Here is a 23,150-nt window from a genome sequence, read left to right as displayed (position 1 = left end):
TCCCCTACCTGGACTCACAGGGGCACTTCCAGTCACCACAACTCTGCAAAGTCACCTAGGGTTCGAGCCAATCTATCTCCCAAGCCACTGAGAAGGGGATCCAGGAAAAGTCTGCCCCTCCCAAGGCACCTGGAGGGGTTCATCTTTGGTTGTGTAGCTACTGGAGATTAAAATTTGTCCAAAGCCTGGAGATCCAGGTGTCAAGGGTGTTGGGGGCTTGTAGCCAGGTGGAGAGAGGTACCCAAGACAGACAATAGTGAGAGGCCTCATAGAGATGTGGTCCCCCAGCTACCTGTTGCCTATAAACACCATGACGTCTGAGTCCCAGGAAACAAGGAATTTGCTTTGGATGCAAATCTTGTCCACCCAGCAACAGACCAGCAGTGCACAGGCCCAGAGGTTCTGGAGGGAAGGGGAAAGGAGGCAGGGAGAATGGGGGCTGCAGCCTGCAGAAGTGTTCACGAGATGTATTCCCTGAGGCCCCACACTTGAATGCCGTTGTCCTTCCCTGACCCCGCTTCCGGCTTGCTAGGCTCCTGGCCTGTTCTTCCTGCCCCACCCTGAGCAGGGCCCGCTGCTGCAGAGTGGCTCAGAGCTCCCTGGGAATGATGGAGAAGGGCAGCACGGGGCTGCTGGCCTCCAGCTCCAGGGCAGTGAGGAAGCAGTCGACCGCAGCCTCGTTCTGGCCCTGGGCCTGCAGCACCTCGCCCAGGCCCTGCCACGCCTCATGGCAGGTGCTCTGTCTCTCCACGGCATCCCGCAGCACCTTCTGGGCCAGGTTCTTGTGGCCCAGCTGATTTAGCATCAGACCCTAGAGATCAAGCACAGGTTAGGTTAGTGTTAGCAAGGGCACCCAGGGGCAGGGGCATCCCAGCAATGGAGGCAAAGGGCAGAAGAAACCTGGCCACCAGCCAGAGAGGACTCTGGCTGGGGCATTGTGGAGCAACCATGCCCTTTACTCATGCAAAACCTACTTGTCCCCAAGCCCTGCTTTACCACCAGCTGCTGTGCCACCCTGTGCAGGAGCTCTGTCTCTCCTAGTCCTAAGGGACAGCCCTTCAAATCCAGACCTGGCTTTGAGTTGTCCCACCTGGGACAACTTTCTGACCCTATTTCCTCATGTGCAAATGGTAAAACATATTTCCCTAGAGCTGTGAAGCTGAATTGAGTTTGTGAATGTAAAGCCCTTGAAGAGTATCTGGCATGAGCGAGCCCCCAGATAAAGGACCATTATTCTAGTCCCTGCTGCCCTTCACCCAGGGGCACTGAGACTGAGGAATGTCTACTGCAGGACCACAGTGCCCCTGGCGAGGAGGCACCATGCTTGTGGGAGGGAGGGGGCAGCTCCTTTGCCTGCATCAAACAGCCTGGCCTCCTAGGGATGATGGTGGACTCCTGGGACCCAAGTGCCCAGCAGAGAAGGACCTGGCAGGTGAAGGTCATGGGAGCTAGTCGGATGGCCAGCGTGAGGGGTGGTCCTGGGTGAACAGGCTGGATGGCCTCAGGGATAAAAGTCCCTAGAGGGGGGGTTCTGGACAAGGAGCAGGCAGGAAGTATGCCCCTGCAGTGTGACTGAAATAACAGTTGCCAGAGCTAAAAGAAGGAGTTGTCACAGAAAGGGGCTGGGAAGCAAAACTGGCACCCTGTTCCTCATACATCCTCTTCTACCCACACTGGGAAAAGAATAGGGGGACAAAGTGGAGGGACTCGGGTCCCAGGAAGGCTGCTTTGCACTGTCCCACAATCTCTCTGTGTTCCAGCTCCGGAAGGTAGCATGAGTTGGGGCTGGGGTTTGGGTGGTGGGGCTCTTTCAATCCTTTTCTAAGGAGGTAAAACCCTGGCACCAGCTCCCTGGTAGGGGGTGAGGGGAGGGGAGCTGCCATATCTGTGCTTGGAGCCCCCTTTCCGGTTCCCGCCCACTGATGGCCATGTACATTTTTAGCTGGATCATTTTCCTCCTCCCCAAATTCCCCAGAGTTAGGCCCTCCGTTGCTATGGAGACACACTGGGAAAGATGCACATTCCTGATTTCATAAAAGTCCTTCAAGAGCCTGGAATGCAACCAATTAGGCAAGAGAGAAGATGGCGCTCAGGAAAGGCCTTCCTCTCTAGAGATACTGGCTGGAGGTCCTGTGGCCTGGGAGCGGGGAGGAAGAGGAACTGTATGCATGATGCCCCATCAACCCCAGGCACAGCCACACCCAAGCAGCCACATGTGGCTGAAACTGTAAAGCAGGGGGGAGAGCAGGGTTGCTGTGTAAAGCAGGTTGGAGCTTCAGGCAGGGTCCAGCGCTGGCCAGATGTGAGCGCTGCTGCTGACTCAGGGCTGCCCAGGATCAGGGCAGTGTCCATCTGGCCAGCAGAGCTCCAGGCCCAGCTGTCCTGCCCACATGGTCTGAACACGGGCCCCAAGCAGCTCACAGTGGAACAGGGCACCCAGAGAGGAGGGAAGGAAGGCGTGCCGCCAGCGCCAGACACTGAAATTAAGCACCAAAAATGGAAGGTTTGAGGCCTACAAGTGCTGCCCATGGGAGCGATAGAAGACAGAGGTGGCCAGCTGGGCCCAGAGTGGCTTCTGCACATTGTTGTGTTTTTTTTTAAACAAGCTTCCCTCCACAAGAGATCTCATTGTAAAGAAGGGCGCTTCACTGCTGAGAAAAAGTTTGGAAACCCTGATCTTCAGAAGTGTGTGGGTGTTTGGGAAGAAGCCAGATGTGACTGCAGGCTGTAAAGCGTGTGTCGTGTGTATGCATGCATGTATGTGATTCCCACTCTTGGTTTGGGCTCCTCCGCCTGCCTGGGTAGAGGAAAAGCCTGTCCTTGGGCAGCCAGAAGCCCAGCACTGCCACTGACAAGTACTGGGTCCACCAGTGATTGGCTGCCCTTCTCTGTGTTGAACTTTCCTTAATCTGTAAACTAGGATGGAAGAACCCTTCCCTGCAGGGCTGATGTGAGGATTCCTCCAGGGTGAATCTGAAAAGGTGCAGTGGGCAGGTGGCAAATAGTAGCGTTTCCAAGACAGAGGGTCTTTGGGGGGGGTGAAGGGGGCTGGCCCAGCTGATTCTTCTAGAAGCTGAGAGAGGTCTTGGCTCTCTGGTGGGGACCCTGGGGTTGGCTCACATCCCCTTAACCCTAGGGCCTTGACCTTAGATCCTGAAAGGAGACACCAGGCGGGGTCAGGCTGGGGCCTAGAGGCCCAGGGCATGTAACAGGATCTGCTGCCACCTGCCCTCAACACCAGTGTTTGGTAGCAACTCAGAGTTGTTTGCTGCCTGACAGCTGGGCAGGCCCCAGCCTCAGGAAGACGGGAGGTCTCATCTGCCCTGCTCCCAGCTTGGCACTGCACCAGGGTCTGCAGATATCCTCCTGGCATACCACCCACCCAAAGAACAGGTCTCCAGGGAGATGACAGGCACACAGATCTGCAGTCCCATCCAAATGTCCCCACCAAATCTTCCCATCCCTTATCTGCTGAGAGAGGAGACCAGATCTGCTTCTGACTCTCCCCTGAGAGATGCTGTAGCTGGGCTGCCTCGTAGTGTGCAAATTGTTTATGGTGACTGACCTGTACCTTCAAGGGGCACCTAGCTGCTGACAGCCACCACATATTCTCAGAGGGGAGCAAGGCCATGAAGGAAGCCCCCAGAAATTCCCAGCTCCATCCACTCCTCCCCTCCCTTCCTGGATCTCAGAGGGGAGGCGTCTGGCCACATCTCATCTTCTCTTTCTCCCAGGAAGCCTTCCCTGAGGACAGTGCCTTGTCCACACAAATGCCTTAAGGGTGCCCCACAGTTTTTGCATGCCTACCATGCCCTGCCCTCCAGGCTCAGAGAAACAGGGCCTTTGTGTCCCTGTGAGCTAGAGTAGGAGGTCCTGGATGCAGAATCAGGAACACCAGAGACACTATGTGCCTCTTGACCTGGACTTGCCAGCCAGGGATGCTGCCTTGTGGTCAGCAAGCCTGGCCTCTTACAGCCACAAAGGCAGGCAGTTTGAGGGGCCTAGCCTTTTGGGGTCTGGCCTCTCAGTCTGAAGACTGAGGGGGAGCCTCCCTGTTAGGAGTTGGGTTCTCTGTGGAGGTAGGGATTAGGAACTACAGCCTAGGATGGAGAAGGGGAAAAAGGTCTTGCTGTCCTCTTTCAGAACTGCCACTGAACACTATCCTACCCCATTAATTCAGTACCTGATGGTGCCCCTCCACCCAGAGAGGGACTGCAGGAAGGTGAGGGGGTGCTGTGCCTTTTGGGGGAGCCTGTGCTGGGAAGAAGTCCTAGTGCTAGGCCAGCTGCGGGCTACACTGAGGGCTCCTCCCCACCCCTGCCCTCAAGTATTTATAGAAGTTATTTTGGGAATTTTCTTTCTGAGCTCAAGCTACATTCCTGAGATTCTGTAACAGTCTTTGCAGCTGGGAAGCCAGGAATCAGCTGGAGGCCCCTGAAGCCTTCAGGTCCCTGGAGCCCTGTTTGGGGACACTGGGGCCCTGGAGAGGAGCCTGCTCTGTAGGAAGGCTCCTGCCTTCAGGCCCTGGTACACTGCCACACCCTTCCGGAGGCCCACACGCTGCAGGAGCTCCAGGCCCTCCCACTTCTCCCACTCTCTCAGTGTGCCAGCCTCAACCAGTCCAGCCAGACTGGGAATCTGCTCCCACACCACACAGCCCTCCAGGCAGAGCTGCTCCAAGGCCATAGGCTGTCCTGCTTCCCTCTTGGGAAAAGGGCAAAATCCTTCCAAAACCCATCTAGTACCTGGCTGACATGCTTACCCCTGAGCTGCCCAGCTCCCAGAGAGGACCCTGCTGAGAAGGTCCCAGATTCACTGGGGGTCTAGCCAGGAGTGGGGGTCCTGGGGCAGTGAATGGTTGCGTTCCCAGTGCCCCCACACCCACGCCTATCCCTCTCTTCCTGGGTTCTTGAGAAGTGAGATGTCCAAAAGCATCACCAGCCTGTCTGTGTGGTGGGGCTGGGGTGTCTGTCTCAGAGGGCAGGTCTGGCCTAAGAGGCTGCAGCAATGGCTCGATGAGAGGGCGGGGAGTCCAGAGCCTGGGACCCACCAGGAACTGAGCTGCTTTGGCAGCCCCACCTCTGAGCAGGGCTGGACCTTCACTCCTTTGCTTCTGGGATGGCTTTGGCTTTTGAGCTGGCCTGGGCTCTGCCCACCCGGGAGCCTAGCAGGTCCTCAGATAAGCCTGTGGATTCTGGGTTCTACACGTGTTTGGGAGTGAGAAGGGGGCCCTGGTAGCAGAAGCTCCCCTCTCTGAGCAGGTGGCTAAGCCTAAGGGGGCAGACTACTGGAGAAGCGGTTAAGAGTTGTGGGCACTGTGAGGTCTGGCTGTGAGGCCTGGCTGGACGAGGAGGACAAAGGACTTCTGGAATTGCAGGAAAAAGTCTCTAACCATTCCCCTGCACCCAGCCCCATAAATTTACCTGTCCTGGTCTTCTATTAAACCACCAATTGGAGAAATACACAACTGTCTTGCCCTTTCTCCCGCCTAATGCCCCACAAAAAGGCCCTATTCTATAAGGAAGGGGCTCCTGACTCTCGTGATCTCCCTTTCCTGGTCAGTTGCCTTCCTCCCAGGTTTTATCCCAAAATAAAATCTGTTCCTGTTGTCGAGCTGTGCTCCTTTTGACCCCACATTTTCTAACAAGGGCTGCATCGTGTGGCACCCTCCAGATATGAGTCTTTCCCACTCCTTTGTTGACAAAACAAATTCTGGAGCTAAATTAAGCCAGTGGTACTCAACTCTCATTCTGATCTGAACATGGGACAGGCTTACAGACAACGGCCTCTTCCTCTGCAGAGTGGTGATGGGCTTCAGGAGCCCACACAGTTGTGGGAGACCTCCCAGGATCCTGGGCTGGGGCTCAGGGCATTGGATGGGGGGGGGCGCTCAGGGGCAAGGTAAGTGGGGAAGGGCCTCAAGATCCAGGAAGGCCAATGCTGAATGCTGGGAGCATGCCTCTATACCTCCCCCTCACTGAGAGCCTTCAGACCGCTTCACCCCCCTCCTTCCCGAGGGCATTGTGATGCAACCTCAGGCAGTACCATGTTGGCATTGAAAAACTGCTCCAGTACTGATTTCCAAAAAAAATGTAAAAGGCTGCCAGAGCCTGGGTGCTACACAGGCACTCGGGCAGGGGAGGCAGCAGCTCCCCTCTCTCTCTCTCCCCTTTGTTCTAATAATTAACCCATAGCAAGGATATAAAGGCAACTAGAGCCTTAGCCCTAGAAGCATGTGGAGACTCAGGAGCATGTAGCGACCATTAAAGCCCATGGCCCTACAAATATATAAAAACAAAAGCCCAAAGATCAGAGTGACTGCCTGGCCATAAAGATAGCAAAGGTCTTATGCCTCCTCTTAGAGACTACACACAGCTACACTGGCTGTAATCAGGGCCTCTGTTTCCCTCCTACTCTTTGTGACCCAGCCTTGGCCTGAGAAACATGAACTCTGAATTACTCAAAGCCCCCACAGTTGATGAAGAACCAATACAGCCCAATACAATAGAGGTGTAAACAGGGTAGATTATTAACCCTGAACTTAGTAAGTACACTTCCCAGAGGCAAAGAGCCACCACCTGGGTAAGAAATAAGTTACTAGCCTGTTGTCTTGGTAAGGCTGATAAGAACATACAATAAGAAAACTATATTTAAAGGCTGGGGTCTCAGGGAGGATGGGGTTAGAGTTCCACTTTTGGGATCTCCAGGCATGCTGCTTTTCTTCTCTTCCCTTTCTATTTTCCACTGACTTTGTAATAGAGTTGTTGAAGCTGTAACCAAGCTGAGTTTTAATTTCCCAATTCATTTTTTTTGACTCGAAGAAAAGAGCCCACTGTGCTGTTACAACCTTAACAGTACTACTATAGGCAGTACTGGAAAAGAAGTCACAAAAACCACCTCACCAGGTGTTTGAGTGGCCAAGACATTCCTGTTGAACTTGCCTTTGAAAAAGAAACATCCTAGTCTACTGTTGCCTCTCTCTCTCCCTCCCCCCCCCTCTCTCTCTCTCTTCTTTCTTGAAAGCATGTACACACCCACATGCAGCAAAAAGGCAAGACTTCTGTGTCCTCCCACCCCACCGCCAAGCAAAGTAGCTGGCACCCTGAGGCACCAGGCAGATGCAGAGGCAAATGGTCCCAGGAACCAGAGACCCTGTTGCTGGGTACTGTGCCCCACCCAGCATCAGTGGACTGGAATAACCAGCAGGAGGTCTCAAATACCCCTGCTTCCTAGGATAGTCTGCTGCATTGAGGAAGCAGGGGTATTTGCCCTAGCCCTAAGCTTAGGTTAGCCTGGCTCTACACTCTGATCCCATTCATAAGACAGTTGGAGTCTGTGTCCTGCACATATGTTCCTTGGCCAGGTTTTCCTGGTGGACTCGGGGAGGATGGAGTGGCTTTGCTGCAAGGAGCCTCTGGGTTTGGTTCAGGGCTTCCGCTTCTTTCCGTAAACCAAAAGCATCGGACATGGGCTGGTAGCTATACTTCAAAGTGAGGACGGCAAAAATAACCCCTGCCATGGCCCATTAGCTTACAAAATTATTTAACCTAATTCCAACAGCCTTAGCTGTTTGACAGAACCATCCCCTTTTTATAGATGAGAACACTGAACCTCTGAGAGGCTGAGGACTTGGCCAAGGTGAAACAGTGACTAACACAGTGCAAGTCAGCACCTTCCCCAGAGCCAGCTCTGAAAACACCCCAGCTAACCAGCCCTAGAAGCAACCCAAAGATAGTCCTGAGGTCCTGTCTGTCCCTGCCCAGCACCTCCTCCCTGCCTCTTCAGCATCTACCAAGCAGAATGACCAACGTGGACCAAAGACTGTCACCTCATAGGCGTGTAGCCCAACAGAAATCCACCTGGATACAGGAGGAGCTCAGGCTGCTTATCACCAAGCCTTCCACATGAACTGTGACAAAAAAATGCCCAATATTGACTTCCCTTTTCATAGCTCCCAGCTCATCTCAGCCTAAACTATCCTTTAAGGCTACAAGGGCCCAAATTATTGTCCCCATTGATAGAAGAAAACACCGACACAGTGAGAAAAATAATGCCCAGGTACCCCACAACCACCTTGCCCCGCCCACTCCTGGCCACAGGCATTAGCTTGTCTCCTGAAGTGGAGATAGGCTGCACCAAAGCTTCTACACACCCTGGCCAAGCTAGGGTGGGAGGAGGCCATCTGAGGCCAGGGCTGGGGCCTTCTTCGGTGGAGCTGAAGGGTAGCAGAACACATTATCCCAAAATATACCACTGTGGTAAAGGTAACCAAAAAGAAAATGCAAGAAAAGCTCCCTGCCTACCACCTACTTGCCTGAAAGCAGGCAGGTCATAAATTTACAAAGGTATTCTCCTCCCTTCTCTATGGGAAAGGACAAAGGTGGCTCACAGAGGACACTTTTAGATTCTTAACAGCCCAGGGTCAGCACCAGAGCAGTCTACACAGCACACTTCATTAACTTGCTTTTGTCTAGCATTCCTTTCCCATTTATTTGTTGCCCACGTATTTGCCTTCTCACAATTCGCAGCCTCTGGAGACTCAAAGTCCTCTTCTTTTGTCTTGTCACTTCTCTAACATGGCACTGTTCTTTGCTGAAGACTAAGTGGAGTTCCATGCTACTGCTGAGATTTACTCGTTCTCTCCAGGTATCTTCATGTGCAGAGGAGGCGGGCAATTAACACGCTTGTTTTCCTGTTAATCTGTCTTTTGTTAGGGAGAAGATTATTTTTTTCATTCCTATGCTGGGAAACTGAGTCAAGCCAACTATCCCTTAGGGTATTCTAATCTCAGCCTTGTGAACAACTGGTAATCTTCCATTGTGTTTAGGTGACCTCAAATGAAGGCCCTCCTGAGTGGGCTTTCAGTGACCTGACTGGTCCATTTGTCACTATTTGGGATCCTCAACTGCCTGGATATCCCTCCTCACTTAGAGATGCTTGGTTCTGAGCGGGTCTTAGGATGTGCAGGATAGAGGCTTAGAGAGACAAGTATAAACTGCCCAGGGTCCCTTCTCATCAAGCCCTCAGGAATCCTCTCTGAAGAACAGCATCACTGGGGTGACTTCCCTGCTGATCTTGGGAAGGACCCTGCTTCCCTTTCTGTTCTGCAGGGGCAGGCAGGTAAGGTTCAGGCTTCCCTTTCTTAACTAAATTCTTCTGCCAGTGAGTTGAGAGTAGCCCAGTTAGGAGACAGGCGTTTGGCTGCCCGGAGGGAAGGCTGAGACCAAGTGGTAGAGACTGTCAGGACCTATTCCTGTGATTCGCTTTCCCTCTGTAGACAGCTCGCTTGTTTCTGCACTTGCTAGTCTCTTGAAGATCCCCAGCCATTGAGCCTGGTGTAGGTGGCAGCTTGCAGGACTAGGGCTCAATGGACAACCTTTTACAGACACTGCTGGTGGCACAGTGGGGGCTCTTCTCTGATAGGGCCAAGGAGACCACTCCTTCCTACCTGGTCTGGTAGAAAAACCTAAGTTGCACCCAGGGTAGAGCTGGAATTCAGAAAACATCTTGCATTTGGTGCCAGGGAGGGAAATAGGGCAGGATGAATAGAGAGCCTTCTCCTGGGTCAAAGTCAATATTCTCTAAAATGCCAGAAGCTTGGCTCCTGAAACCAAAGCCCTCTACTCCCACTGGGCTTCCTTCAGCCTCCAAACATTTCCTAGTGTCACCCTATAGACTGTAGGACCAAAGCTGGTACGCACACAACATACCAGAAATATCCCTACCCTTCTCTTTCCAGATTTCAGTGGGACTCACCTGTGACCTAGAGGGCTCATGGACAGAGATTCAGAGCTCTTCCAGCCCAAGTTTGTGGGTGGGTGGGCTCCCAGGGGAAGGTGGGTCTCCTTTCCCTTATATCTATCAGCATTGACATCTTCATAAAGCTACAATGGCATCGTAAGGCTAGAGTGGGGCCTTACCTCACCATGGAACTTTGCCGTAGCAATGACTTCACACAGGGGATACCAGTTCTCTACCATGTTTCTTTCTCTGGATGATTCTCCAAGGATGAGAAGAACAGCCTTCAGTGTTAACAAGGCTGAGAAAATTGATGTATGTCTCTCATTCTCTACTGACTTTTTTTTTTTTTTTTTTTTGGTGGTATTGGGGAGGGAATCCAGTGGTGTTCTACCACCTCGCTATACTCTCAGCCCTTTTTATTTTGGTGCTGGGGGTTGAACCCAGGGGCATTCTACTTACCACTGAGCTAAATCCTCAGCCTTATTTTATTTTTTATTTTGAAACAGGATCTCACTAAGTTGCAGAGTCTAACTTGCTGAGACTAGCTGTGAACCTGTGATCCTCTTGTCTCAGCCTTCTAAAGTACTGGGATTACAATTGTGTGCCACCACATCTGGCTCTCTTTTTATTTTACTTTAATTAATTTTTTTTTTTGTGTGTGTGGTACTGGGGATTGGACCCAGAGACAGTCTACCTCTGAGCTGCATCCCTATCCTTAATTAATTAATTAATTTATTATTTTGAAACATGGTCTTACTAGGCTTCTGAGGTTGGCCTTGAACCTGTGATTCTCCTGGCTGATCAGCTTCCCAAATACTGGGTTTACAGGTGTGTGCTGCCACACCTGGCTTGTACTATTTTTACAATGACCAAATGGTAGTGGTTCCACAGTATTGTATCATCAGATCCCAAGGTCCCATCCATCAGTGAGAAAAAGTGCTGTGATTGATGAGCACTGGCTGTCACCAGGGAGGGAAGGGAGAACACTGGTGTGTATGCTGTTTGCTTTCTCTAATATTGCACTGTTTTTTTTTTTGTTTGTTTGTTTGTTTTTTGGTGGTGCTGGGGATGGAACCCTTCTACCTCTGGGCTACACTCCCAGACCTATTTTATATTTTTATTTGGAAACAGGGTCTCTTAAGCCAGTGAGGCTGGCTTCGAACCTGCATGATCCTCCTGTCTCCGCCTCCCAAGTGCAGGGATTACAAGCGTGCGCCACCACGCCCGGCTCGCACTGCTGATTTTTATATGTACATCTCCTCATTTTATTAGAACACTATGGTCTAACCACAATGCAAACTACTATCCATTTACAAAAGGATCAGGATGAAAGTTGTCTTTTCCTAAGTCATGGAAGTGAATCAGGCCAGAGCCAGGATTAGATCCCAGAATTCCTGAGTCCTGGGCTGGTACAAGGAAGACACTCAGATTGGGGGACACTTGAGAACAACATGCCAGAGTGTTCACATGTCTTTAGAAAAATATGCCTAGTATATCCTCTCCAGACTTGCAATTTGCTATTCTTTATGCATATGTGTGGGATGCTGGCAGGAACAGAGCGTGTGGAAAGGGGATGGGCTGCCCACACAGGAGCCAGCTATCATCTATTTGCTGGTAACTTTAAAAGGGGGCACGCTTGGCTCTGACTTGCTCCAATAAGGCACCCCAGGAAGAAAAAAGGGACCATTTGAGTAACATCTGTAGGGAGCCACTCTGGACAGCTATTTAGTTACCATGGAAATCTATCCTGGAAACTGCTTAAATTTCAGGAAGATAGCTACAAACAATAATAAGCATAAATGAAAAACGGTACAATGTTACTTTAAAATTGTACTTGTTATTGGATTTTGTCTGATCTTAGAGGCTAAGACTGCAGGCTCATATCCATGAATGCAGAGGAAAGCAGACATCTCTGCCTGGTTGCAGGCCTAATGCCAGCCCACAGCCTCCCTCCCACCTCCTTAATCAAGTTTCTGGATGCAACCTCCGGGGAGGTATTTATCAGAGAAGCTAATGTCTGAAGAGTTTTGGGAGGAAGAAGGATGTGTCTTGCAACAACAACAACAACAACAACAACAACAAACAAACAAACAGCCATTTGGTGAGCCAATAAGAGGACAACAGGGAGCCATTTGGAAGGGAACATGACCGAGTTGTGATGTTGTGGTATGAACTTCAGCTGGGGCTGAACATGCACACAGTTCCAAGAAGACCTTAAGGAAATCAGGCAGCAGGAATAAGAGCTGAGCTGGGAATCTCTGTTCTATCCAATCTGCAAGGATTCTTGGGGTTGGAGAGGACCTTATAAAGATACCTTGGTTCAGCCACATTTCCATTCTCTTAGAAACAACCTCACCTGATGATTACTGAGCATGTGCTCAGACTTTTCTAAGAATTAAAACTTGAAATCCAACTCCTTGTAGCTTCTACTCATGGCCAAACCAGACCCTTTCTGGCAATGACACCCTTCAGCATCTGAAGCCCTTTTCCGATGCTTCTGTGCTCTCCATGTGGCAGATGTTGGGAATACCCTACTGGCTGTTCTCATCTATGAGGCAGAGTGAGACCTTGAGAGGGGACTATAGTTGCTAGCTCTGGGCTCCTTCAGAAATCACTAGTGCAAGCCAGGTGTGGTGACACATGCCTATAATCCTAGTACTTGGGAGGTGGAGACAAGAGGATCACAGGTTGAAGGACAGCCTTGGCAAGTAGTGAGACTCTTATCAACCTAGCAAGACACTGTTTCCAAATAAATAAAATCTGTGGGCCGAGAGTGTAGCTCAAAGGTAGAATGCCTTTGGATTCAATCCCCAGTACAAAAAAGAAGAAAATAAAAGGATGGAAGGAAGGAAGGAAGGAAGAAAAAAGAAAGAAAGAAAAGAAAGAACAAAAGAAAGAAAGAAAGAAGTATATCACCAGTGCACGTTTAGGCTTGTTCACTTTCATTCTTTGTGTGTGTGTGTGTGTGTGTGTGTGTGGTACTAGGGGTGGAACCCAGAGGCTTTCAAACCTCCGGGATACATTCCCAGACCTTTTTAATATTTTATTTGGAAACAGGGTCTCACTAAGTTGCTGAGAGCCTCACTAAGTAGCTGAGGCTGGCTTTGAACCTGCACGATCCTCCTGTCTCAGCCTCCCAAGCGCGGGGATTACAAGCGTGCGCCACCACGCCCGGCTGTAGGCTTGTTCACTTCCAAATCAACACATTTGTCCTGACACCTGTTCTCTGGAAGCAGCTAAAGAAGACAGGGGGGAAATGGTTATCTCTAGGGCTTGCTATATTACCTGCAGAGCAGGTACTCAAGAAATGTTTCCTGGATCAAAGTATCTCTACTGGATGAATAAGTAAAGTCAATGTTCAGAGAAAACTGATTTTACTTCCTAACCTCCCAACTTTCCCAGGAAGCCTGTACCCTGGGCACCCTAGTTCTGAGTCCCTGCCTTAGGGTGGGGGCTGCTGGACCCCTTTACCACCCAGGGCCATTCTTGTGGTATACTCAGACTGACGATGCAGTCCACCCCAGAGCACCCCTGAATCCCACCAAAGAGGCATAGAATTCCTCAAAAATGAAGGAGAGTGCCGGATGATTGGGGAGGGTCTGGAGTCCTGCAGAGGGAAGAGCATCCTGGGATCAACTTCCAGGGAATGAGCCAATAAATAACAGAGGAAGCTCTTTGGAGCCAGATCACTTTAGAGAACCTTATGGCAAAAAGGAAGTCACAAAAATATTAACTAACCCTCCTAGATTTTTTCATCAGTGCACACCCTGGGAAGGGAATGGCCTGCACCTACAAGAAATAGATAGCTGCCTCTTCCAACAGAGCACAGAGGAAGCGCCCGCTCCCCGTGCCAGGGAAAAGCAGCAGCAAGGCAGACACACAGTGAGGGGAAAGCTGACTCACCAGGCTGTGCATGATGCCCACGCCGTCAGGGTTCACTGTAAGTGCCTCCTCGTACAGTTGCTTGGCCTCTTCCAGTCTGCCCTTTACCTCAGCCAGCCGGCCCCGCATGTACAGCACCGAGTGAGAAGTGGGGAAGAGGCCAGCGGCCTCCTGGATGCAGAAACCTGCTTCCTTGAGGTGTCTCTGCTCCATGAACAGCTCAGCTGTGGAACCAGAGGGGCCGTGGGAGGCATGAGTGGTGGGAAGTCAGAGGCAGTGTCCACATCCCTAGAGGCGAGGAGTCAGACACTACCCAAGTCACTGCACACGATGGGCTGACTGGGGCATGCAGGCTAGGTAACACACAAGGAACCGTGCTGGGTGCTCAACCCAGGCCACCCCAATCAATGAACACAAAAACCCTGGCGAACAAGTGCGTCCATCACCCCGCTTTTCAGATGGGGAATGGTATGGAGAGGAAAGGCACTTGCCCAAGGCCACAGGGAGAGGTTTTGTCCGGCTCTGTGACTTCAGGCTTAGTAGTGGGGACACAAATGGAGTCCCCTGGGGCTGAGTGCTTGTTCAGGCATCTCTGATTTCTTCTTCGGTGTCTCTTCACTTCCTTTGTTCACTGTGTGTCTGGACAAATGGGGACAGAAGCAGAGCCGGTGGCTCTCCTGGAGCCTTATCTGGAGGCAAGAGGCTGGCTGAGTGCTCAGGGTTTAAGAAGGAGCCAGATAATACTGCTAAGGATGGTGACAGGAGAAAAGAGGCTGTGAGGTACCTGTTGAAGGACAGTGTGCAGCTCAAACCAAGCTGATGCTGGTAACAGTGACGAGAACAAGCACCTGCTTTTATAGAGCACTGACTGTGGGCCGAGCCCCAACTCTTCAAAGTACTTTCTTTCAATAATCCTCACAGCTAGTCTTGGAGAGAGGCAGGTGCCATCCAGACCTCTGCCATAAGAAACCAGGCCGAGGGGGTGAGAATCTCACCCCACTGCCTCTGTGAGGAAGCGCAAAGCCAGGGCCTGCCTCCCCAGCTACCCTTTGGCTTATCTCCAAAGTAGATTTTGGCAGCAGGCAGGCCCAGATCGGCCCCAGAAGCAGATCAGTAGGAAATGGGGCAGTTTTTCCAATCCTAGCCAGCCCACAGAAATGCACATTTCAGTCCCACAGCAGGTACTTATAGAAGCGCTGCTGTTGGCTAGCCTCGCAGCCCAGTCTGCCTTCTTTTCAAAGCAACCCTGGGCTTGCTGCCCCCTCACAGGGCTGGTGCCCATGTGGAAGTCACAGAAGGATAGAAACACAGATGGAGGGCGCGGGAGGCCAGCAGAGCCCGGCTGGTGGCTTTGCCAAGAGCTTTTCCTGACAAGGGTGAATGCTGAGGTTACGACAGTGCAGATCATGTCTGGAGTGGGGTAGATAACAACATCACTATGGAAACTCCCAGAAAGAGGTGGACAAACTGGATCCAGCTCCTTTCTACCTGTCTCTGTAAGAGCAGGAAGGAGGTCGGCCTAAGGCCTTAACAGCGGCACTGAGGTCCTTAGCGTGAGCAACAAGTAAGACTCATTGTGCAAATCCCAGCAGACTGCCACATCGGAAAATATTACAGAGGGCTTTTGGAGCAAAGGTACTTACTTTCTCTAATGAAGATACGAGAACATGGGGGAATCAGAGACTTAAACAACAGAGAAGCTAGGTTCCCCTCACATGGCAAGAGAGTAAAATGCAGGCTCTTTTTCCCAGAGACAGTCCAACATGGAGACTGAAAGGCAGACAACAGAGAAGGTAAGGCCAAGCAACATGCCCAGGTTCTTGCAGGGAGGGGCCGGCCCAGGGGCTGGGGCCTGGCTCCCAGCCTCAGCTTTCCTTCTGTTCTGTGAAGCTGCTGCCAGCATCTCTGAACAGAATGCCTGTATAAAACGCAGCTATTGAGTACTGACTGTATGCTTAGTCTCCATACGAGAAGGAACAAAAGCAAGAGTGGGGGTGGGGGAACTGAGCCATTAAGCCACTTGAGACTCAGGGCAGTGAAGTGACAAGGGCCAGGACTGGATATTACAGGCACTCAGGGGATGGGGCCAGGGCTGCCAGTGGGTTAGAGAGGTATTTCTGGAGGAAGCTGCATTTAAGCTGTGGCCTGAAGGCTGTAGAGGTGTTTGTACTGGCAGAGGGGAGGATGGAGGCCAAGGCAACCTGGAAAGCTGAGACGGCTGTGGTGGGATTCCCCAGAGGGGAAGACAGAGGAAAGTGCAAGTGTGGGTGCTGGGGCAGGGAGGCTGTTCCTGCACCAGAATCTGTGGCCATACCCTGCATGGACAGGAGCTTGGCTTGGCTAAGGGTCCAGTGGTCTGGCTCTCCATGCCTAGATCTTGTCCAGCATCCCACTTCAGGCTGGACCCATTTGGTCTTGGCACAGCTCATTAAGCTGTTTACAATTTGCTGCCCTGTCTCCCGAGCCCTCAGGAGGCTGTTCCTGGTCCCTCCCTTGGGAACACTTCATAGTGCATTCACATCAACAGATTTCAATTAAAGGAGTGCTGGGGCCCTGGAGCTTTCTGAGGCCCTGAGCTTTACTGAGGGGCCACACACTAGGGAACACGTCCTGAAATATGGGTGGGGCTGTTTCACCCTGATGGGCTTCATCATCACTTAGACAGGAAATCAGGTGACACAGAGCAGAGCCAGGGATGGGAGGTCTCCTGAGGGCTTCTGGCCATACTGCAGCTAGCCTCACAGGCCCAGCCTCCAGGGTGGGGCCTCTCACTTGCAGGCAGGCCCACAGGTCTGGGGGGCTGCAGCACACTGCCTCTGCCTGGCTCTGATGCCCCTGGGCAGATGCCCCGTGGCTCCTGCTCGCTGTTTTACCAAACATGGTGCTCCCAGCCAGCTGGCCAGCCAGCCAGCCTAGCAAGGCTGCGGCAGGAGACCCATGGCACTGAGCCCACCACTGCCTGGATCCACCCCATCTTGGCCAGGCTGCCAGGCCTGGAGTGCCACACCCATCCTGGACTCCCCTGGCCAGGGCTGGACAAACACTCACTGTTAGTAGTTTTCCTTGCCGATGTCGCCCCAGCAAGTAGAGCCCCCTGGATCCCCTTGGCAAGTTCCCTCATGCCTCACTATCCTCCCTGCTACCGCCTCACCTCCTCCTTTCCCTGTCTGTCTTGGCTTGGTTTTTTTCCTCTTTGCTCTCTCTGTCCCCACCCCCTCTCCCCTGTGTGCCTTTTCTCTCGGCAGGCTACAAATGGAAAACATCTGTTCCCTGGAGCTTTGCAAGAGTCCCTTTTATTATTTTTCTCGAGGCATCCTGGTCTAACCCTGCACCCAGAGCTAGTTCCAGTGCTCTTGCCATTCCTGCCAAAGCCCAGGCTCTTACCCTCAGGCGGGGGATGGGCACACTCTCTGCCTTCGGTCCTTACCCCATGCAGGGAGGCCTTGCTGCAGAGGCTGGCCTGGCTGCAGACAAGCAGGGTGCCTAGAGCTCAGGCTCCCCAGGTAAAGCCTGCTTCCCATAGAGATCCTGCCCCAAGGCCTCACAAAGGGGAGGGTAAGGGGAAAAAAGAGAAAGAAAAGGGAAGCCATGCAGGCTTAGAGGTAGAAAGAAATGAATTCAACCCTAAAAGGAATCTACCCTGGCTAGCCTTGACACCTAGTGGGGGCAGTTTTGGTGACCCCAGAGAAAATAAGGAAATAAGCATCCCTCCCCAAGGAACAGATGGTCTAGGCATAAAAACACCTGAATAATGACATCTGCTGGCGTCCTTTGCAGTTAGGGGTGGCCAATAAAGGCATTCTGGCTAATGGATCTGAGGATGGTGATGTGACTCCAGGATATGTCCTCATGGGGACAGGGTGCGCCTTCTCTCTCTCTTCTGCTTTTATCTTAAGCCTTGCAATGCCAGTGTGGCAGGGAGCTATCCTGAACCACAGAGACAAGAACACTCTAGGGAGAGAAGCAGAGCTGTCATCTCAATGGAAGCTGTCATCTCCAAATTGTTACATGAGAAAGAAATAAAAAAATGCATCTACATTATGTAAGTGATATGGCTGCATGTCTTAAAAGAGCACAAGAGAATCTTTGCCTAGCAGGAGGCCTTATTTATTATTCCTCTGAATTATTTAACATTACTTTAAACATTACTCCATTTTAAGTAGGAATTAAGACCCAAGAAGTTGTGGAGCCCCCCCACCCAATCCCTAGCATCCTGAGGGACCCTGAGATGCTAACTGGGGCAATATTTGCATTATTAAAATTCTCCCATGTCTAGCCTTTCTGTGACTCCTGATCCAATTTTCTTTTTCATATTCAGAAGCTACGATGGGGAGAATGGGGGCGTGCTGCATACTAATGTGTCCATATGTGGAGAACATGCAATGGGAACTCCTAGCTCCCAAGGCTGACTCGCTAAATCTGCACTTCCCAGCAACTGATGTCTACTTGTGGTTGGTCTCTTTCCATGGGGACAGAGCAGTGGAGGGTAATCAGAATGAAGGTGAGTAGACGTCCCTGGGCCAACCAAGCAGTGCTAGGTGGTGCAGGTGTGGGCAGAATTCCACTTAAGTCTCTCATCTTCCTCTTTATTCTTCTGCTGCTGCCAATTTTATGCAGACAGTTATCATCTTTGTCCTCCATTCCTTCTCTTTGACTCCAATCCACTTCCTGCACCCCCACCAGGTTAAGTGGTCAAACACCTCCCAAGTTATTCCTCAGCATTTTAAAGTGGAGCACAGGAGACCCAGCCTGTGGTGCCACATGGCTTCTGACTCCACCATGATGGTGATGGCATAACAGAAGCCAAGAACCGTTTGCTGGACACCTACTATGTGCCACACTAACTGCTTCAGATAGCAGCTCATTTTCCATTGGGGCTGGCCGGTTGTGAGGCAGCATCAGAACCCAGGCCTGCAGACTCCATGGCCAGGACTCCCTGAGGCCTCAGCCTGCACTAGCCTGCAGGCTCCACGCTAGCATCAGCACAGGCTGGTGATGTAGAAGGATCTCCACCTGGATGGCAGTTTCCACACCAATGGCCTCTAGCCTACCTACCTGTGTGATCTCAGATCCTCTCACATTTGTATATGCTGCCCAAAATGTTTCCCAGGTAGGCAGGCAGGCATTCCACCCACTAGGTGGAGAAGAAAACCCAGAGCCAGATGGTAAGTGACTTGCTTTAGTTGAACATGAAAAGAAAGAACCTGAACTAGAACTCCAGGTTCCTGATCCCACCAGTACCCTATGAGCCTTGTCAGGAGTCCCCACCTGGGCAGGGCAGGGCAGTGCTCAGAGCATTTGGGTGGCTTCAAGCAGGCAGGCAGGTGTCCCTGAGAGCCAGATCACAGCTGGGGCTAGGGATACTCACCGGCCTGGAGCCAGATCTGTTCCAGTGTGGTCCACAGCTGCATGGGACCCTGTTTCAGGACTGAGGTGGGCATGGTCAGCTCCGACATGGCCTCCTCCAGCCTTGAGGCTGCGATGGATGATGCCCTCCGGGAGCCTGCAGAGCAGGAGGGCATGGAGTTGAGCAGCAGAGTTAGGGCACCCAATGCTGCAGGCCCCAGTCAGGGTCCAGCTCCATTGGGACAAACAGGGCACCTGAGTCAGAGCAGGGTGGCATAGCCTGGCAGCTAGAAAGCAGCTCTCAGACTCACTAGGAAGGGCCCACCACCTATTCTTAACCATAGCTGGGAGGAGGAGTTTTTTAGGGGGCAATCAGGCAGAAGGGCCACTGGGAACTAATCATAAATGTCAGCAAAGATGCTCATTCAATTCCTGCCTGTAATACTGAGAACAGAAATTATCTGAATGTTCAGTAATAAAGATAATTAAAAATAAGTGAGAGTCTAATTATCGAAGACTGCAGTCATTACAACAATGTATACTTGTGGATAGATGATGTGGAAAGATGCTCACATTATACAGGTAGGTGCAAGTTACAAAATAATATGATCAAATAAATATGAACATGCAAAGAAAAGTATTTGATGGGTCATTCATTGAGGTCTGGGTGGTGACATTAGGATTATTTTTCTTTTTTTCCTTTTGCTGTTTTTACTTTCTGTTTCCACAAGCACACATTATTATTTCATATATGCGAAGATCCCATTCATGGCTGTGATCTGAAGTCAAACCTGTGGATTCAAAGAACCTCTCCTATGGTAGTTCTGGTTAGCACAGGCCCCTGCTCAGGATATAGAAGCTGTCAACATTTATAATTCTCATGCAAATGAAATGCAAGAACTTTTTTTCTCTCTCAGAGGCAATAAAGACTCCAATAAACTTAGGAGACCTCAAGGTAAAGCACAGATGAGTTTAGTTTGTGATATAAACATACAAGGAGTCCGAATAACTGTGTGCTTGATTCTTTCTCTTTAACTGCAAGGGGGCAACCTCTACCCCCTAACCATTCCTTTCTGGGAGACAGCAGCTCCACATGCAGCCCGGCACCCTCAGGATGTGCTTCTCAAGCCAGACACCACCTTTGCCTGTAGAAATCAACTCCATTACTTGCAACTTGGCTCAGATCCACAGACGTGGAAAAAATGAGCAATTCCATTCTACACAACTCCACTCGTACTTTTATTCCCATGACTAATTCTTGTGTTTTTGAGGAAGGCGCTCTGCTTTAATCAGGTCCTCAGCTTAAACATGTAAGTTTGCAGTTCCCAAACTCATTTGAATTCTTAAGCCCTGGGTTTTAGGATGAGTTTTTCCAGGAAAGAGTCAGCTTTGAGCTTAGAACTGAAAAGAGCTCAGACCATTTCTTTCTATTTGACTCATCTATAGGGACATTAAGTAGCCTCTGGTGTCTGAAATGGGCCTGAGAAGCCTAAGGATGGGCTTGGCCAGGATGGGCAGGGGCCACCCTCCCTTGGTGCTCAGGCTGGGACAGCAAGCTATGGGCCCATTCTTACTGGAGTCTGCATCGTGGGCATCAGGGAGGGTCAGGTGCATTCCACTCTGTTTCTTCACCGTGAGTCCCTCACTGAAGCTGCTGTCCTTCTCCAGGCCTCTGGAAAGCAAGGGAGGACAGGCCTGGTGAGGCAGAGGGAGGGCATCCCCCAGACTGGCAGGGAGCCTGAGGGAGCCTCACTCCAGACAGGCTCTGGGGCTGAGAGTTCATGTCCAAGAGACAGAGCCAAGTCAGGAAATGGGAAGGACTGAGACAATCAAGGGCCAGTGGTTCATCCTGGGGCTGAGGACGGGAAGCCTTTGTGCACTGTCTGCTTCCTCGTCTGAGGCCTCAGTTGCCACTTCCTGTCAAGATAAACAAACATGGTGCCCCATCCTGCCCCCACACAGTTCCTCAAGTCCCTGCAGGTCCAATGCTTTTTTCTCAGCATGGGTAGGTATGGGAAGTTATGAAGGAGCCGCTAACTCAGGAAGTCAGAAGAATCTGTGAGACCCTTCTGGGGCACACACAACCCCAGCCAGTCCCTGCCAAGGAAGCCCACAACCTCTAAGCCTGTTGTCTGGGAGACTTAGAGGAAGGCTGCAGAAAAGGCCCAGAGAAGGCAGGTCTGGCCTGGCCAGAAGTCATCTTCTCTTCTAAGGGCACCAAGGAATGCCAGGGTCCAAGGCGTCTGCTCACACTGGCCAAACTAGAGCCTGTGGATGCACGAACATTTTAGTGGGCATTGGAGAAAACCACTCACTGCATATAATGGCTCAGGGCTGGTTCCCTTCCTCTCCCACCATCTTCCCATTCCTGGGATGCACCCAAGTGAGGTGCTCAGGAGCCAGAGGTACTGGGTTAAAATCATGGGGCCACTCCTTGTTTGTGTGACCTCCAGCAAAGCTACTTGACCGTTCCCTCTTGTAAATGAGCAAGACAATGGTCATCTCACAAGAGTCAATAAGGCAGTCTGGACAAGTGCCTAGCACAGTGTTGGCTTCTCCACACACCTAATGTGCAGGAACAACTTCTAGTCAGTCAGTCAATTTCCTTCCTTCCCTCCCTCCCTCCCTCCCTCTCTGTCTGTCTGTCTGTCTGTCTAGAGATTGAGCCCTGGGGCATTCTACCTCTGAGCTACACCCCTGGTCCTTTTAAATTTTTATTTGGAAACATGGTCTAAGTTGTTAAGAGTCTTGCTAAGCTGTGGAGGCTGGCCTAGAACCTGCAATCTTCCTATCTCTGTCTCCCAAATACTGAGATTACAGGTGTGAGCCTCTGTACCCCACTACCCTCTTTCTCTCATTCCCTGACGGGCCTCTCTTAGAGTTTCAGAACCGCCCATCTTGGAGGGCTACCTGCCACATGGTTCTAGGCCAACACGCAGCACACTTGCTACCTCAAAGAATCTTAGATCAGATGGGGAGAGGAGAGAGCACAAGCTGAGCATGTACAAAAATGCAAATGGAGATGGTTAAGTTGAGGTTGGATGGTTGGTGGCTCCATGAAGGAGGCCTGAGGGGTGATGAGAATATCAGCTCAGTAGGGTAGGCCTGAGCAGAGGACAGGGAAGGGCTGTGCTGGGGAATTTGTCAAGAGGTGGGTCCTCTGGGTGGATGAGGTGGGGTAAGGTAGACCAGGCATTTAGACTGCATCCTGCCCAAACTAGATTTTTTGGGTTTTGTTTTAATTGCGGTACTATGGATTGACCCCGGGGCATTCTACCTCCAAGTTAAATTCACAGCCCTATTTTTTTATTCTTTATTTTGAAACAGTGTCTCACTAAGTTGTGAAGGGCCTAATTAAGTAGGCCTTGAACCTGTGATCCTCGGTCTCAGCCTCCTAAATGCTGGGATTACAAATGTGTACCACCATGCCCAGCTAAACTAGATTTTTTTCAAGCCCTGGTTTCTGAACTGTGGCCTCAGGTTCAGAGAAGAGTTCCTCCCTATTTCCTGGGACAGACGGGATCAGGCTTCTGGTCCAGACATCCTGTCCTATCCTGGGTTGAGGTGTGTAGAAGTCCCCCAGGAGAGGCGCCCAGGGGCTTTCTGTTGTGATGAGCTCCACTAGGGTCTCTGGTCAGGATGGTGTGTGTAGGTAGTCACTTGAAGCAAGTTTAAGACAAACTCTATTGGCCCTGACCCTGGTGAAAGCACATGAGGGTAGGCATAGCCAGGCCTTAAATGTGACAAGGCTACAGCTCCAGAGGGACCTTGCCAAGACCATCCACCTGGGTGAGCAGGCAATAAGAATACAGATAAGGAGCAGCCAGCTCAGGGCGGCAGCTCTGCAGAAGGGGAGCCAGGCTCTGCACCTGCTCCCAGCTGCCACAGCCAGGGAGCGGGAAAGGGAGGGGCATCTGAACACAGTGCCCCTCACAAGAGCTTGGCCCTGGACCTCATGTCACTCAGCTGCCAGGCGGCTTCCCAACCCTGAGAAGTCTCTCTCTCCACAGCCTCTCTCTGACAGCTTCCAGCCATTGGGCCTCCTCTGCTCTGGAATCTCCTGGTCTCCAAGGCCTGCAAGAGGAAGGCTGACCCTACCCAGGGTTTTCCCTTCATCCCACCACCCTGGGCCTCCTCTGTAAATTACACCAGGACAGAGGTTCCTCTGGGGAGTTTGGAGG

At 51.4% G+C, this 23,150-nt stretch overlaps 1 protein-coding gene across 1 annotated transcript in view; it reads right to left on the bottom strand.

The window, feature by feature from the left end:
- Nucleotides 1-589: 589 nt before the first annotated feature.
- The window catches only part of TTC7A (tetratricopeptide repeat domain 7A), a gene marked incomplete at both ends in the record, with an annotated part of 122,271 nt that continues 99,710 nt past the window's right edge, over nt 590-23,150 (bottom strand). The window contains 4 exon segments of the mRNA XM_080711870.1: nt 590-811; nt 13,645-13,847; nt 18,992-19,126; nt 20,544-20,641. Coding sequence (XP_080567996.1) covers nt 590-811; nt 13,645-13,847; nt 18,992-19,126; nt 20,544-20,641 — 658 coding nt within the window.

Source organism: Muscardinus avellanarius, assembly GCF_963383645.1.
Source record: "Muscardinus avellanarius genome assembly, chromosome: 15".
Lineage (NCBI taxonomy): Eukaryota > Metazoa > Chordata > Mammalia > Rodentia > Gliridae > Muscardinus > Muscardinus avellanarius.
Note: the sequence above shows the minus strand (reverse complement) of the source record. Positions and strands in the feature narration are given on the sequence as shown.